A 15,702-nucleotide genomic window follows, 5' to 3' on the forward strand; every position below is an offset into this window, starting at 1 on the left:
TTTTTTTCAAAGGGTGTTAAACATTAGCAGTAGGACTAATCAAAACATTAAATGATAATTATAGAGAGTAATTTTCAACGACAAGGTATTTAAATTTTGGTGAATTTTTTATCATATTAAAAATAAAAGGTAATTTGACTTCAGGCTATTTTTTCCAATTGGACGTAATAAGTTTGTGATAGTGAGTATATCCCATTGTGAACGCTTAATCTGTCTTCAAAGTTTACCCGTTTAATTTAACCAAAAGTCAAAGGTGTTGACCACTTAAACCTTGATAGAATGCGTATATTGAAATTAATTCAAGTCCAACACAAAACACAAGGCACAGTATTATTTTGAGAAGTAGCGGAGTTGCTTCCCACGGTTGACGGAACTTGTAACTTATTCCTCTTCCTATGCCTCTGTCGTCATAGCCAAAAAGTGGCACTCCTCACATGACGACGACGACGACGACTTCAGCAACCACAACCACAGCCACCGCCACCGTCATAGTCCCTTCTTCTTCTCCTTCTCCTTCTCATATGGATTCTTCTAACTATAACAAGCCATCTTCTTCTACTTTTTATTTTTCTTGTTCAACTGTCTCTTCAGCTGCCGCTGACAGCAAGGGGCAGTCGATTCAGCAGCGGAGGCTTACGAGGCAGAGGAGACTCCGCGACCATGACGCTGCCACCGACACCTATTCCTTGCCGGCTTCTCCTCTCCCTTCTTTCAAGTCCTTCGACTCGCCTTCCATGCCTCTCCCCCTGCCACGTCCTGACTCCCCGTTGACCCGCCGTCCCGAGTCAACTAGTCCCAATTCCGGTCATCCTTTCTTTGCCACTCCGCGGTAAGCCCTAAGCATCATTATTAATGTTGCCGTGCCTCTCAGTTTCTAGTTTATTATCTTCACTTGGATTTGTGTTTGATTATTATATTGGACTTGGTCAAAACTTCATACTTTATATCATATAATAGGGTTTATATGCTTTAGTTTATAACTTTATATACCTTGTCATAAAATCTCAGTAGTCTTTGGTTATAGACAGGGCTGCTATGTTTCTTCTTCCATTTATTTTCTATGCGTTTTTTTTTTTCCAAAAATGCGATGTGCACACCAAATCAACCACCAAATTAACTCATTTTAACGTGTATTTTGTATTTCAATATGTATTATATACCCTTACTTGTTTTTAATGGCTAATTTTGGTTTTGACGTAGTATGTTTTTTTTTTCTTTTTAATATAGTTTAATGAAATCAGCTCCTAATGAATTATAATTTGATTCCTTTTGGTGTTATGTTTGTGTATAAAGTACCAGAAAGAGTGCGGATCATGATGCAGCTAAAAATGTAAGATCTCCAAGCAATTTGCGCAGAGCATCTTTTGATCCGACGATCCAGAGTGCAAGATATGATTTAACGGTCAATATACCATCTACAACGGTGCTATCTGGTGATTTCTCCATTATTGTTCATGTATTGAAACTGAATGTTATATTTTTTTGGTTGTGAACCTTATTAGCTTGTCATATCTGCAGGCAATATTGCATACAAAGATCCCCAAGAACACTCTCATGAGAGTTACTCTGAGACTATTTCTGAGTTGAAACTGCATTATGCTGCCAAGAGTGCCCCAACAAGCGTACTATCCAGTCCTGTTACAAGTCCGCGTAGATCCAGCAACTTAGATTTCTATGATCCTTCCCTACATTTGTTTCAAGATTTCAATGAAACTTTCAAAGTGTCACCGGCAAAAACACTTCACAGTCCAGACCTTTCTTCCCTTCGCAGCCGCAGTCCTTTCCACACTCCTAATAACATTCGAGAGGGATCTCAGCCTTATAATCTTTGCTCCAAAGAGCGGCCTGAAAGTAATGCACATCCATTACCCCTTCCGCCTAAATCTCCATCTCCATCACCGGCTCAATCAACTATCATGCATCAAACTTCTGAAATTTCACCCTCCATGAAGAAGGGTCAATGGCAGAAAGGGAAACTCATTGGCCGTGGATCATTTGGAAGTGTTTATCATGCTACCAACCTGTATGCACTTCATTTTTTTTGTTTATTGACTTCAAAGTATGCCTTCTCTATCATAACTCATGTGCATTCATGTTTATCTAACAGAGAAACGGGAGCATCGTGTGCAATGAAAGAGGTGGATCTGATTCATGATGATCCTAAGTCTGCTGATTCCTTAAAGCAACTAGAGCAGGTTCTACACTCAAGTCTTTTAATTTTTAATGTTGATCTAAATGGGACCACAGGAGCTGATGTCTGTTCAAGAATAGTTTGTAAATTTCTTTGGATAACTAATGGAATATTATTTTGATCTTTCTGGACAATGATTAGCCTGTTATTCTGAACAATTCCTTATTTCAGGAAATCAGAATTCTCCGTCAGCTACACCACCCTAACATTGTGCAGTATTATGGCAGTGAAATAGTGAGTTAATTATGCTTCTTGTTCCCACTAGACTTATAGAATCTAAGTAAAAGTTTAAGGCTTTTTATGATTGTCAAGAAGATTGAATATCTAAAATATCTTTGTTGTTAGGTTGGTGATCACTTGTACATATATATGGAGTATGTTCATCCTGGGTCAATTCATAAATTTATACATGAAAACTGTGGAGCTATGACTGAGTCTGTTGTTCGCAATTTCACTCGGCATATTCTCTCTGGATTGGCATACTTACATAATACAAAGACTATCCACAGGTAACAGTTTGATGAAAGGAACGAATGTAATTGGTTTATCTCTCAGCATATGATATATAATAATCTAATCTGATGAGCAAGCTGAAACAAGCTTACATCGTATGCTCAAAACAAATGAAAAAATCATGAGTGCATAACTAACATTCGTTCTGCCTACAACTTTTGTTTTTTGGGGTTCCATTTCTTGCTAATAAGGTCTAATGGCCTTTACTAAACCAGAAAAGTGGGGTCTAATTGACATTGTTGTTTTTGGCTCTAGGGATATCAAAGGTGCAAACTTGCTGGTTGATGCCTCGGGCATTGTCAAGCTTGCAGATTTTGGGGTGTCAAAAATTGTGAGTTTCGAAGTTCTGTTGTTCTATTTTAGTTTATTTCATATAGATATATAAATATTCTGTTAATTTTCTCACCTGGTGTTATAACTGGTCTCTAGTTGTTATTACTAAAGAATTATCATTAAAGCCAGCAAATGTATTTTTTGTTTTTACAGCTGACAGAGAAATCATATGAACTTTCATTGAAGGGAAGTCCCTACTGGATGGCTCCAGAGGTAATTTATGAATCATGATCACTATGGATTACAGATTTCTAAATTGATTATGAGTAATGACATGTTCTTTTTCCTCTAATTTGTTGAGTGAAGCTTATGATGGCTGCCATAAAGAAAGAATCAAATCCTGACATTGCCATGGCCATCGACATATGGAGCTTAGGGTGCACCATCATTGAAATGCTGACTGGCAGACCTCCTTGGAGCGAATTTGAAGGGGTGAGCGCCTCATTTATAATTGAACTTTCTGTTCTAATCTTCCCATGTAGTTTTATTAAACTTGTTTATTGCACTATTTTTGTGCATTAGCCTCAAGCAATGTTCAAGGTACTACACAGATCCCCACCTATACCAGAAACTCTATCCTCAGAGGGACAGGATTTCCTTAAGCAGTGTTTCAGAAGGAACCCTGCGGATCGACCAACAGCAGCAACCCTCCTTACACACGCCTTTGTACAAAATTTGCATGATCAAGATGTCCTAATTCATCCCCAACAACTCTATCATCCTAAAGGAGACCCGGGACCAAAAGTAAGTGCTAGTTATCCTAGAATCTTAATCATGACTTGAACATGCTGATATGATCTTTTTTAATGCTCTGTAGGAGAATACACGCAGACGCAATAGCCCAAAACACAATTCAAAATCTAGTCCCAGACACTCCATTGGCTCCAGGATTATTAACAAGATTCATAATATAATCGGGTAACTTCCTTTTGCTGTTACTGTTATAGTTAGTATCACATGGCTACCTCTAGCTGATTAATTGTCTTAGCTTAGCTTGGGTTCCTTTAATTTGTTGTTTGCTTTCTGACAGTGATAAAAAATATGATAGTGATGAATGTAATCATAGTACATCTTCTGCTGACTCTCCTCACTCCCTGACAGAAGTTAACGCTCGGCAACCTCCCCTGAAACCTACACTCAATTTCATGTCTCTTGCACCATTCAAGGTTATCAAAATCATCAGACACATTTGAAGGATACCGCGGTGAAGAGGCTGGGGCATGAATTTCTTCTGATTTTGCACTGAAGATCACGAGATGCATCAATATGCCATATCACACTCTAGTAGTTCTTTGATTTGGTTGGATTTAAGAGATGTAAATGTGGTTAAATCGAATATTGTGGCATCCATCCCAAGCTGCATTTAACCACATTTATCAAGTCTAACTAAACTAACTAACTATTGTATCATAGGTGATGTAGTAATATTGATATACCTTGTACCTTGTGATCTTCACTGAACGATCGCCGAGACACATCACATGATTTGATCACAACACTATTTGATGAGGATCATTTCTGTTCTTGCCTAGAAACATAACAGCCAAGGATAGTATCAGATCATCTGATCTGATCTGTGCGAAAAATTTTGTATGATTTATCATGTATAGATTTTTGCAATGGATTAAGAACTTGGTTCACCATTGATTAGATTCTCTACTTAATCAATGACAAAAATCTATTCATGATAAGTTATATGAGATTGTGATGATCTAGTATACCCAAATATTGAAATAGAAGAAATAACACATTCATATTGATTTGTACTCGTAGTTATTATGTCTGTATATATCAAGACTAGGTTAGTCGACGAACTTCTTCCATGTAAAATTGATTTATTTTTTTAATATATATAGCCATTTTTCTTTCTTTCCTTTGTTTCCACAACCATAAAATATTGTCATTTTATTTTGTTTGAAGGGTACACTTAGTTATATTGTCATTTTATTTTGTTTAAAGGGCACACTTAGTTGTGAAAGTCATCTTTTCACACACTAAAATTAATGCAGCTGTCCATTCAACCAGAGTAAATGATACTACAATTATAGACCTCAGTTGAACCGTTGCCAATTTACCAAATCTAATCCATAAAAATAACACAAAGCAGTCACATAAACAAATATCTTCAAATAACTTCAAACTATAACTATCAACAGAAACACAATATTTTGTACTTACCACATAATTAACACAGCCCCAGAACCTGTATACAGGATTCTCTGCAGTGAACGAAGTAGCAAAGCACGGGCCTCTCACCACAATAACATGTTGTTCTCCTTCGACGGGCGTCACGGGCCTGGCTGCTGTTTCGACCTGCTACGCGTGCCTTGGGAGCCTTGCGAGGCCATGGAGAAGATGCAGAGAAGAGATAGAAGCCGGGGAAGGTTTAGGATTTAGGATTTTCTATCCTTTTTAACTATTTATTATTTTATGTAGAGTAATCATTAAAAATTTTTTATGCACTAAGTTTAACAAAATTAAACAATAAAATAGTTAGTCACCAAAAAAAAAAAAACAATAAAATAGTTATAACAGATTTTTGTTATGTTAGAGTTAGACTAATTTAATTAAATTTAGTTAATAAAAAAATTTACATACTTAATATTATTTTTTTATGTAGTTATTTTTTTTTAGAACACTAACAGTAAGTAGGGGGTGGTTTGCCACATTGGACGCTAACCTCCACCTGTAAGTCTGTCCTAATTTGTTAGTATAATTGATGATAAAATAATATTAAAAATATTTTTAAAAAAATTTAAGGAACTAATTATAATATAAATTAACTCAAGTTAATCTTTTTTTTTGTTTAATTTTAAAATTTAAAAAATTAGGACAACAATGAGTTATTTTTTCTTTTTTTTTTATAGCACATTCCTGTTTTTCAACTAATTTATTTTAGTTGACTACTTTTTTAGTTAATTTCCTAACAACGATTTAAACGTTAGAAATATAAATAAGATTTATCTTAAATATTAAAGACAAAAACGATATTTTATTTTTTATAATATTTTAATTATCAAAAAAATTAGAAGAGCATATAATTTTAGAATTGATTGGCCACGTTATAACTTACAAAAATCATTGGCTTCAGAAAAGGATTGAGAGGAGGAAGCATGCACAAAGAGAGGGGAACATGTAATGATAGAGGACTTTAAATTTCATTATGCCATTGTTGCTGTTTTAGCTTATATTCTTTCTATGATGTTGATTTATTGATTTGCCTTTAAACTTGTTCTCACGTCCCTCCCGTGGGATCTTTGTGAGTCTTTACTGATAAAATATATATATATATAATTTTGGATTAATAAAAGAAAATTATAAAATTAAATTAGAGTAATAATTACCAGAACTTTTCATGTAAAATTGATTGATTTTTTTTTAATGTATAACCATTTTTCTTTCTTTCCTTTGTTTCCACAACCATAAAATATTGTCATTTTATTTTGTTTAAAGGATACACTTATATTGTCGTTTTATTTTGTTTAAAGGGCACATTTTGTTATGTCATAAAATCACATTACATAATTTCCTTGTCACTTGCAAGCTTTGCCTTCGACTTGTTTAAAGAAAAATTGGTGTCACTAAAACGACTTATTTTGTCCATAGCAAATTTCTAATGACCCCTATATTGTTACTGTTCTATAGATATCTCTGCATTCTTCACTATCATTGTTGCACATACACTGCTGCAATACTTTCAAGTTAAAAATCGTTTTTCTTTTTAATTATAATAGTAGAAGTAATAAACTAGACAAGGCCTGAAAAGCTGTATATAGATGCTTAGTTGTGGATTTTTATGAATGTTCGCTAATGAGTAATGACTGAATAGTAAAAGATTTCTTTATAAATAACAAACGAAATGTTGTATTTAGATATGACTTATGTATTTAATTTTATTTTTGTTATGTAAAAAAAAATTTATTTATTGTTTGTATCTTTTAAAGTTATTTCTCTCCCTAATATGACTTATGTGTTATATTATTTCCCGAAAAATATCTTTGATACCTAGTGTCTACCTAAATTTAAGAGTGAAAAAAATAAATGAGTATATTAATAACAAGGATAATACGATTAATTTTGAAACAGACGTCAAAAAAACAAAATCAACTCTAGCTATATTAACTAAAAGCCCCCAACTAAATTGTTAGATTGAAGTTCCATAAGAGAAATAAGAATTTATTGGTAATTTTATCCTTTTCATTTTAAAAATTTAAATTCAATCTTTTTTCCAAACTATAAGACCTAAGTTTACTTCATAATGAATTGTTGGCATATATATGCACTATTTTTTACACATTTTTTCGATTAAAAATGACTAATAAGAAATAAGAAAAAATTTATAAAAAAATTAATTGTACTTAGTTAACCAAAAAAAAACTTGAATGTGTAGTTTCAACATCTAATTACAAATGAAACATACATGAATGAAACACTAAAGACACATGACACTTTATTAAATAACTCTTTTGAGCCCAGTTGCAAACTCCCAGTATTGCTCCTTCCATCGTGTAATCCCATGCATCATAGTGTATGCGACTTTTAAAAAGTACTAGTTACCACCACCTCTCAATGCAAGCACCAAGTGAAGCACCGATCCGCCTTCGATGTTGTACTCTTTTGCCGTTTTGTCATCTGCGAGCTGCTTACCAGCATATATCAGCCTGCGTACAGTTCCAACAATGGTAAGATTCAAGTTTCCAAACACAACTCAAAACATAAATATATAATCACAAAGTAATTACTAAATAGAAAAGAAGTATCATCCAAAACAGGATATGTACTTCAATTTAAAGGCATGAGAATTATACATCAGTGATGCACTTGAATATCAAGCATTAGTGACACAAATAAAATATAAAAAGCAATTAAATTACGAAGATTCAAGAGGTAAGTAGTTTGTCCATTCAATTAATTGTGTATGGCTTATTTTGATTCACAAGAAAAATAAGAGCATGGGGCACAAGAGATTTTCAAAGGCGGGGTAGAGGGAATCAGAATAGCAGAGCTCTCAATCTCTCTGCATATGTATATAAGAGAGAAGCTCCCGCCGGGGCCGGGGTGGTTTGATATTCCTCTAAAAACATCATGTTCCTTCATCTTTACCATTATGAACTAAATGACACACAGAAAAGGAAAAAGAGAAAACCTTTGCTGCACAGGAGGAATGCCCTCTTTCTCTTCAACACGTTCCTTGATTCGATCAATCGTATCAGTTGGTTCAATGTCAATTTCAATTTCTTTTCCGGTTAGAGTCTTCACTTTGATCATGGTTCCTCCCCTGAGCCTCAAAACCAAGTGAAGTGTCGACTCCTTTTGTATGTTGTAATCCGCAAGAGTGCGCCCATCTTCCAGTTGCTTGCCCGCAAAGATCAGCCTCTGCTGGTCAGGTGGGATACCCTCCTTATCCTACAAACACATATTCCATGCATCTTATAAGTGAAACTATCATTTTCACACAAAGCCCAAACTTCACAGGCATCACAAAACAACAATAACCAACCCTCCAAGCCAGGGCAAAATTCAAACATCACAATAAGCATCATGTTATACAAAACTACACAGAAAGATTCAACAAGAGAATCATGTCAAACTCTCAATACCAGCAGATAAACCTGCTTTGAAGATCTTATTTGCTGCTCATAAGGGTTGATCCTATAAACGCATATAAGATGTGTTTGCACTTCATTTCATAAGGTTAGTTACCAAAGCAAGAAAATAACTTGGGCATAGCAGTTTTCCATAACAATCCTTCACTAAGATGAGTTACACCACTTTGGCTTTCACAGCTTTTCAACTTATCCAACCAATGACCTAATGTCTCCAAAAAGCCTACAAAGTAACTCCCTTAAAAGGAAAGACTCTATACCCAAAACATCATAGGTAAACCAATGCAAGAAACGATGTTGACACCACTACCCCTATCACATAAAGGATGAATCTTTTTCAGGAGCAAACGATCCTTTTCCCAAAGGGTAACTCCAATCCCTTCCATTTTTTCATTCCACACAATACATATTCAAAGTATGAACCTTTACAATTCAAGTAGTTTCAACTTTTAACGCTACAAGAACACAAAAGATCATAAACCCTTGAAAATTTACCAACAAGAGTCATGCAATATATATCAACCAAAGAGAAAAGAATCAAAGTAAAACCCTACTCGAATTAAGTACGTTAAAAAAAAAAGAAAACCTGGATCTTGGCCTTGACGTTGTCGATGGTGTCGCTGCTCTCAACCTCAAGAGTGATGGTCTTTCCAGTAAGAGTCTTCACAAAGATCTGCATCTTCTTTCCTTCTTCTTCTTCTTTCTACTTATTAGAGTGAGCGAGTTTGTGTAGACAGAGAAGAGAAGGGAATAATGTACCAATGGTAATGTGTGTGCGGAGGTTGTAAATTGTAAGCTATGTGTCTGCGTTTAAAGCAAAATTCAATATATATAGGGTCATGGGGGATGACTGATGATATTGAGATTTTTTTTTTTTTTCCGGTGAGATAAGATATCCATCAAAATTTATCTTTCGTTCCGCTACGCTACCAACGGCATATCTATCAACTTCTGCCAATTCTTATTTATAATTGTGTTTTATGGGAGTGTGTTTGTGGATGTGTCTAATAAAAATATCTTTTTTATAACTGTGTTTAATAGAAGTATCTTTATAGATATATTTTATGAATGTGTCTCTTTATATATGTATTTAAAATATATTAATTATTAGACACATCTACAAACACACTTCCATAAAATACAAATATAAATAAGAGTTGGCAGAAGTTGGCAGATAATATGTTGGTACCCTATACTTTTTCATTAATTAATTATTATTAATAAATATTTAAAAATTATTAAAATCAATTTTTTCAATTCTAAGTGTGGTTAATAATTATTTTAAAAAATAATAAATACAATTACTTTTGGATGTGTTAGAAATTTATTTAGTGAATAATTTTATAATTTTGGATGTGTTAAAAAATAATTTATATTAAAGAAATATAAGTTTGAATTTTGAATATGTATCAAAAATAGTTTGTATGTTATCTTATTATTTTATATGTGTTAAAAAATATTTGTGTTAAGAAAAATATAAACACAAAGGGCTTGTATAGGCGAGCTTCTAAGAAAATATTTTTTTTAGTTATCTTTTTTAAAAGATCTTATAAAAAAATAAAAATAATTTTATATTTAAATATCTCATATAAAAAGATATTTTTATTTATCAATTATATTTGGATATAATTATATAAAAAAAAATTATTACGTAAAAAATATCTTTTTTTAAATATATTTTAAAAAAGGATGTAAATTTTAGTTTTTTAAAAAAATATTTTTTTATTTTTTAATATTTTTATTTTTACTATTTCATAAATATAGAATAAGTTTGTTTTAAAAATTTAAACTTTTAAAATTGTTGTAGATTGGATATTTTTGAGAATCTTATAAATTCAAATAAATTTTAGATGTGTATTAAAATATTTTGTATTATTTTATTATTTTAAATATATTAGAAATATATATAAAATAATAAATAATTAATTTGATTATTAATTATTATAATGATATTTTTTCTTTTGTTCAAGAATAAAATTAATGTTCGAAGAAAAAAGAAAGTTGAAATAAAGAGAACAACAGATTTAAAAGAGCCCACCGTAAATAAAAAGAATAAGTTCGGATACTTTATCATAAAAAGATAAAAATTGGAAAGAATAGGCAGAGAAAGGTTGACAGAGAAAAAGACCAAAGAGATTAGAAAGAATAGTAAGAATAGTGACGCATCAAAAGTTGAAAGGGATTAGTAACGCTTTGTTTAGGGCGGAAAGAAATAGGAAGGAGGAAAATTGAATGAAAAAAAAAAAGAAATTAAAGTGAAATTTAATTTTTATTGGTGTGTTTAGATGAAAAAAAATAAGATGAAAAGATATTGAAAGATAATTTATATTGTTTGTTTGAAAAAAAAAAAGTTGAAGAGAAAAATGAGTTATGTTATATAATGATAATTTTATCCTTTATATTATATAGGAATGTTATTATGTATATAATTATGTAAATATTTTATAATCTCATTAAATAATAATAATAAAATTTAATTATATTTATAATATATAAGTTAGGAATATAAATTTTATAGATAATAATAATAATAATAATAGAGTGATCTATTTAGATATAAATTTTATTTTTGTCTATTACTCATTCCAACATATAAATTGGAGATAATTTTAAGAAGAAGAAATATCTAAATTAATAGTTACATGTATATAGTTTTAAAGAGGCTAACTGATGACATTATATCATTTGATTAATATATTATGTCATATATTATATTTACAAATATGCATCAAAGAAGTCTTACATGATAACACACTAAGATCAGCTAAAAACAAAATTTATATATGAAACTAACAAAGTTAATACTGAAACTTCTTTGATCAAGTCATTACTAATAGCATAGACTTCTTTGACTAACTCATTACTAATAGCATAGTTAACAATAGTTATAATTATAAAAGCCACAAAATACAAAGGCTTGAAGTATTATCATTATAAGCCTTAATTAAGTCATAGATATGTTACCCACAAAATATAAAGATATTAGTACTTTTCTTGATCCTAAAGTTATATTTGTGTCAGTCTCAAAATATTAGCCACATTACTAGGACTATTGTTCTTAGAGTGCACCTGCTTCTTTTGTCAATTCATATAACGTGGCAAGACATACGTCAACTGGAACACCAAAAAATTCTCTCGTAACTGTATCTTCTCTACATAAAAAATGGTAACACCTCATACATAATTCTAACATCACACCTAAATTCTCTAACTCAGTCCACACGTTATTTTCAGAGTAAATTTGAGGCCTAAAAATAGTAATTAATTTTTTTATATGTTTTATCATAAATTAATTTAATCAAATATTTAAAATTGCTTAACGATTTTTAGCTATCCGTCTTTTTATATAAAAAAATATTTTAATCATCTATCCCATAATCTATACGAGAATTACTTATGAATTTTCTGTACAAATAAATAAAATAGTTGAATAGTTATAAAAGTGTAGATTATGGAGCAAGTTTGTGAACAAGTATCGTGGACCAAGTTTACTTTATCGTGAAAGGTTAGTTGTTAATTTTTATTGTTTAATAACTTAGATCCCTAATAATAATAATTTGCGTCTGTCCTGTGTAAAGTCAATTAGTTTACCTAAACCAAGTTTACTATATATGTTATATTTTCGATTGGAGTACAACCTCAAACGGTTTACAGATATTAAAGTTAACAAATTAATAAATTAAATAATTCAAAATAATTCAAAATTGAATCATAAACACACAGATCCATGAATATATAGAATGGAATGTGAAATAAGAGCAACATAAAAAAAATTATGTATAATGTATACACATGTCAATTCTCCCAACTCTGATTAACTTATGAATCAGTAAATTTGTATATTTTTTTATTGGAGCATTTTATCAAATAGTTCACATACATGAAAGTTAACAAACTAATAAATCAAACCAAAATAAAATTTCTGTCCATATACTTCAAAATTAAATCACAAACACGAATCCATCAATATATAGTGTGAAATATGAGATAAGAGCAACATCAAAAACTTATCTATAATCTATACACGTATCAATTCTTCCAACTCTGATTAATTTATGAATCAGTAACTTTGCATTTTTTTATTGGAGCATTTTATCAAACAGTTTACAGACATAAAAATTGACAAACTAATACATCAAACTAAAATATAATCTCTACCCATATACTTCAAACTAAATCACAAAAATACAGATCCATAAATCTATAGAGTGAAATGTGAAATAAGAGCAACATAGAAAATTTACCTAATTTCACTAGTAGATGCAAGACGCTGTAATTGATAGTATTGAATGTAACACCCTACCACACAGAGCCTTACGCTTAAGTCGTAAAGCAAAGGTGGCAAGGTATTACGACCTCTAAAAGAAAAGGATATGTACATAGATATAATTGGATGAAATCATATCTAGGAGTCTTGAAGGATAAGCTAAACAAAAATGATAAACAGAAAATCGTGTCACACTCGCATGGTTATTTGTAAAACGGACAGGAAAAAAAATAAAAAGGAAACTGAAAACATATATACATATCAGAGTTCCAAAACTTAGATAGCAAGCTCCAGTCTCAACCTGCGAAGCTAAGGCCGGCCAGAGTATATGATTATATATATATACAACCCAAAATAAAACTCAAACTACAAAATAAACCCCTGTATCTCCAAGTCGACCTCTAGGAGGGACAAAACACAAAATGTATATGTGGAGATTCTATAAACATGTATACATAGCCCAAAATCAAAATATGACAGTCTAAAAAAGTAGTTCTTTGCTTGTAAGGAGGATACCCGACGCTCAACGAGATGTCTCTCGATCTGCATATGAAAAACAACAACATAGTATGGGATGAGAACCGGAAGTTCTCAGTATGGTAAAGGCGTCCGCATAGTTAATATAAAAGGTCTCGGAAAAGTCAGAGGCATTCCTAGAACTTCGACACTCAGACTTCATCTTAAGGATTCAACTAAACCAGAATTAGGTAAGTTATATAAAGTATTCAAGTTGTAAATCTAAATTTAACCTAACATTCTACTTTCTGTCATTTCTAATCCTCTGAATCACCCGTAGGATAACCCTCTTCATACCTCCGCCAAGAAGAATTTCTCAGAAAACATACACATACAATTCAAGTAAGGAAACACTGATAGAGAAGCATTTATAGCAAGTAGAACAAGTAGCAGGTAAGCAGAATTTAGCAATTAAGCAAACTAAAACAACACACACTCAAGCAAAGCAAACAAATGTATATGATGCATGCCTATCCTATGGCTGATGAGTCTCATCTGTCGGTTATACAGCCAACCCGACAAGTCCTGGTAGTTAACCATTGAACAGTCCCTCTGTGCACGCATCCCCAAACTCAATAATATTCCATGGAGTCAAACTCCAAGCTCAAATATAATATTCCATGGAGTCACACTCCAAACTCAATAATATTCCATGGAGTTACACTCCAAGCTCAATAATATAGTATTCTATGGAGTTAAACTCCAAACTCAAATATAATATTCAATATTCATATATATATGCATGCCTATGGGGGAATCCGGAGACTTAAAGTGCCCGGTCACATCTTGTGACAGAGGGTCAACAAATAGTCTCAAATACACAAGCCACATAATAATCCCTTTCTTTTTTAAAATAATACTTCAAATCAAAACTCAAATTCTTATAGAAATTTTTGTAGTATCTCCTCTAAAACTCGAATTTCTATCACCCTTAAAGGGTCCCAACTACCAAACCAAACATCTCTCAATCATTCAAATCATTTACAGTAACAAACTATTTCAAAATCAAACAAATACCAATGCTAAATCTTTTTCCAAAACTAACCAACTTTAACAGCAAACTATTAACAACAGCTAAACCACACATTTTATTCCATATACACAATCCATCAATTATACATTCAGTTCATTCCTATCTTAAGGTCTTCTAGCCTAAGTTTTCACGTGACATTAAACATTAACTACGAGAAACCAAAACCATACATTCGTACGGAATCAAAATATTCAAAGTTCCAGAGAAGCTTTCTGACCGAGCTATCGAAGAAGAAAACGTCCAGAATCGTCTGTGCCTCCTAAAACTCCCGTTGGCCAAACCCAAGAGATAAAGGAGTTACGCCACTGTCAATTTTCACCGATCAAAAGTGGTGCCAACGTGTAGAGGAGGAAGATACAAATATTTTTACCGGATTAGATTTTTTATTAGAGTTACGAATTGCAAAAAATCAAAACCAGAAGTTCGAAGGGATTTATGTTCTTTCTTTTTTCTTCGTTACACTATTCTCTCTCTTTTTTTTCTTACGGTATATATATATATGGCTTAAGAAAGCAATCCGCTATTGTATAAATGCACTTTATGAAAGGGAATTATAATAATAGATTATACTTATATTAGAAGAAAGAATAAATTTAATTTCTAAAAATAAAAAATTTTAATTTATGAAATAAATTATAACTTATTTATATTTATATTTTTAAAACTGAGAGTCGCTACATTGAAAGTGGATAACATAAACGGTTGAATCATAGGTTGAAGAAGATTCTTGGAAAAAAAGAGAAGGGTAGAATTTGGAATTATGGAGTGAAATGATTTTTTCTTCTATTTTTTCGTTTAAGTTGGGGAGAAAATTTTTTGGTGGTTCCTTTTATTTTTCGATACTCTTGTATATTTTCTTTGACATTTTCTTCTAAAACGAAACAGGTGAAACTTTATATTATCCTCCTATTTTTTTCGTTTATGTTGAATCTATCTATTTTTCATCTAAACAAACACAGTAAATGTGATGATGGTACATGAGAGAGAAAATGAAAAGCAACTTTCTATTAAAAAGTAATTTTTAGAATTTTAAAAAAAAATTAGTATATTGAAAGTGGATACAAGTTTTACGATATTATAATAAATATAAATTTAAATTGACTAAAAATAACCATGTTTTCTTAAAAATAAGAGATATAATTAATTAAAAAATTAAAATAATATAATATTAAATTTAGAATGAAGAATAACATTTAAAAAATGAGTATTATTTCTTTTTTAATATTTAATATTAGTATAAATT

The 15,702-nt window shown here is 31.4% G+C and overlaps 2 protein-coding genes across 4 annotated transcripts; one reads left to right on the plus strand and one right to left on the minus strand.

Moving 5' to 3' along the window:
• Positions 1-303: 303 nt before the first annotated feature.
• Positions 304-4,906, plus strand: LOC107460410 (mitogen-activated protein kinase kinase kinase 5). 3 transcript variants are annotated; one of them, XM_016078777.3, is made up of 12 exons: positions 304-829; positions 1,294-1,433; positions 1,519-2,023; positions 2,108-2,195; positions 2,363-2,425; positions 2,537-2,700; positions 2,960-3,035; positions 3,191-3,250; positions 3,344-3,469; positions 3,560-3,781; positions 3,855-3,955; positions 4,068-4,906. In XM_016078777.3, exons 1-12 carry the CDS (start codon positions 435-437, stop codon positions 4,228-4,230), a joined length of 2,103 nt encoding a protein of 700 aa, XP_015934263.1. In that variant the 5' UTR covers positions 304-434; the 3' UTR covers positions 4,231-4,906. The 3 variants fall into 3 exon arrangements, with proteins under 3 accessions (XP_015934263.1, XP_015934265.1, XP_015934264.1); XM_016078779.3 differs by having other exon boundaries at positions 4,139-4,906; XM_016078778.3 differs by having other exon boundaries at positions 1,300-1,433.
• Positions 4,907-7,356: 2,450 nt separating this feature from the next.
• LOC107460434 (ubiquitin-NEDD8-like protein RUB2) lies at positions 7,357-9,445 on the minus strand. The gene is made up of 3 exons (XM_016078800.3): positions 9,230-9,445; positions 8,184-8,443; positions 7,357-7,698 (listed from the first exon to the last, which is right to left on the minus strand). The coding sequence occupies exons 1-3, from the start codon at positions 9,320-9,322 to the stop codon at positions 7,587-7,589; spliced, it is 465 nt and encodes a 154-aa protein (XP_015934286.1). The 5' UTR covers positions 9,323-9,445; the 3' UTR covers positions 7,357-7,586.
• Between the last annotated feature and the right edge of the window lie 6,257 nt (positions 9,446-15,702).

This window comes from Arachis duranensis, chromosome 8 (genome assembly GCF_000817695.3).
Source record: "Arachis duranensis cultivar V14167 chromosome 8, aradu.V14167.gnm2.J7QH, whole genome shotgun sequence".
NCBI lineage: Eukaryota > Viridiplantae > Streptophyta > Magnoliopsida > Fabales > Fabaceae > Arachis > Arachis duranensis.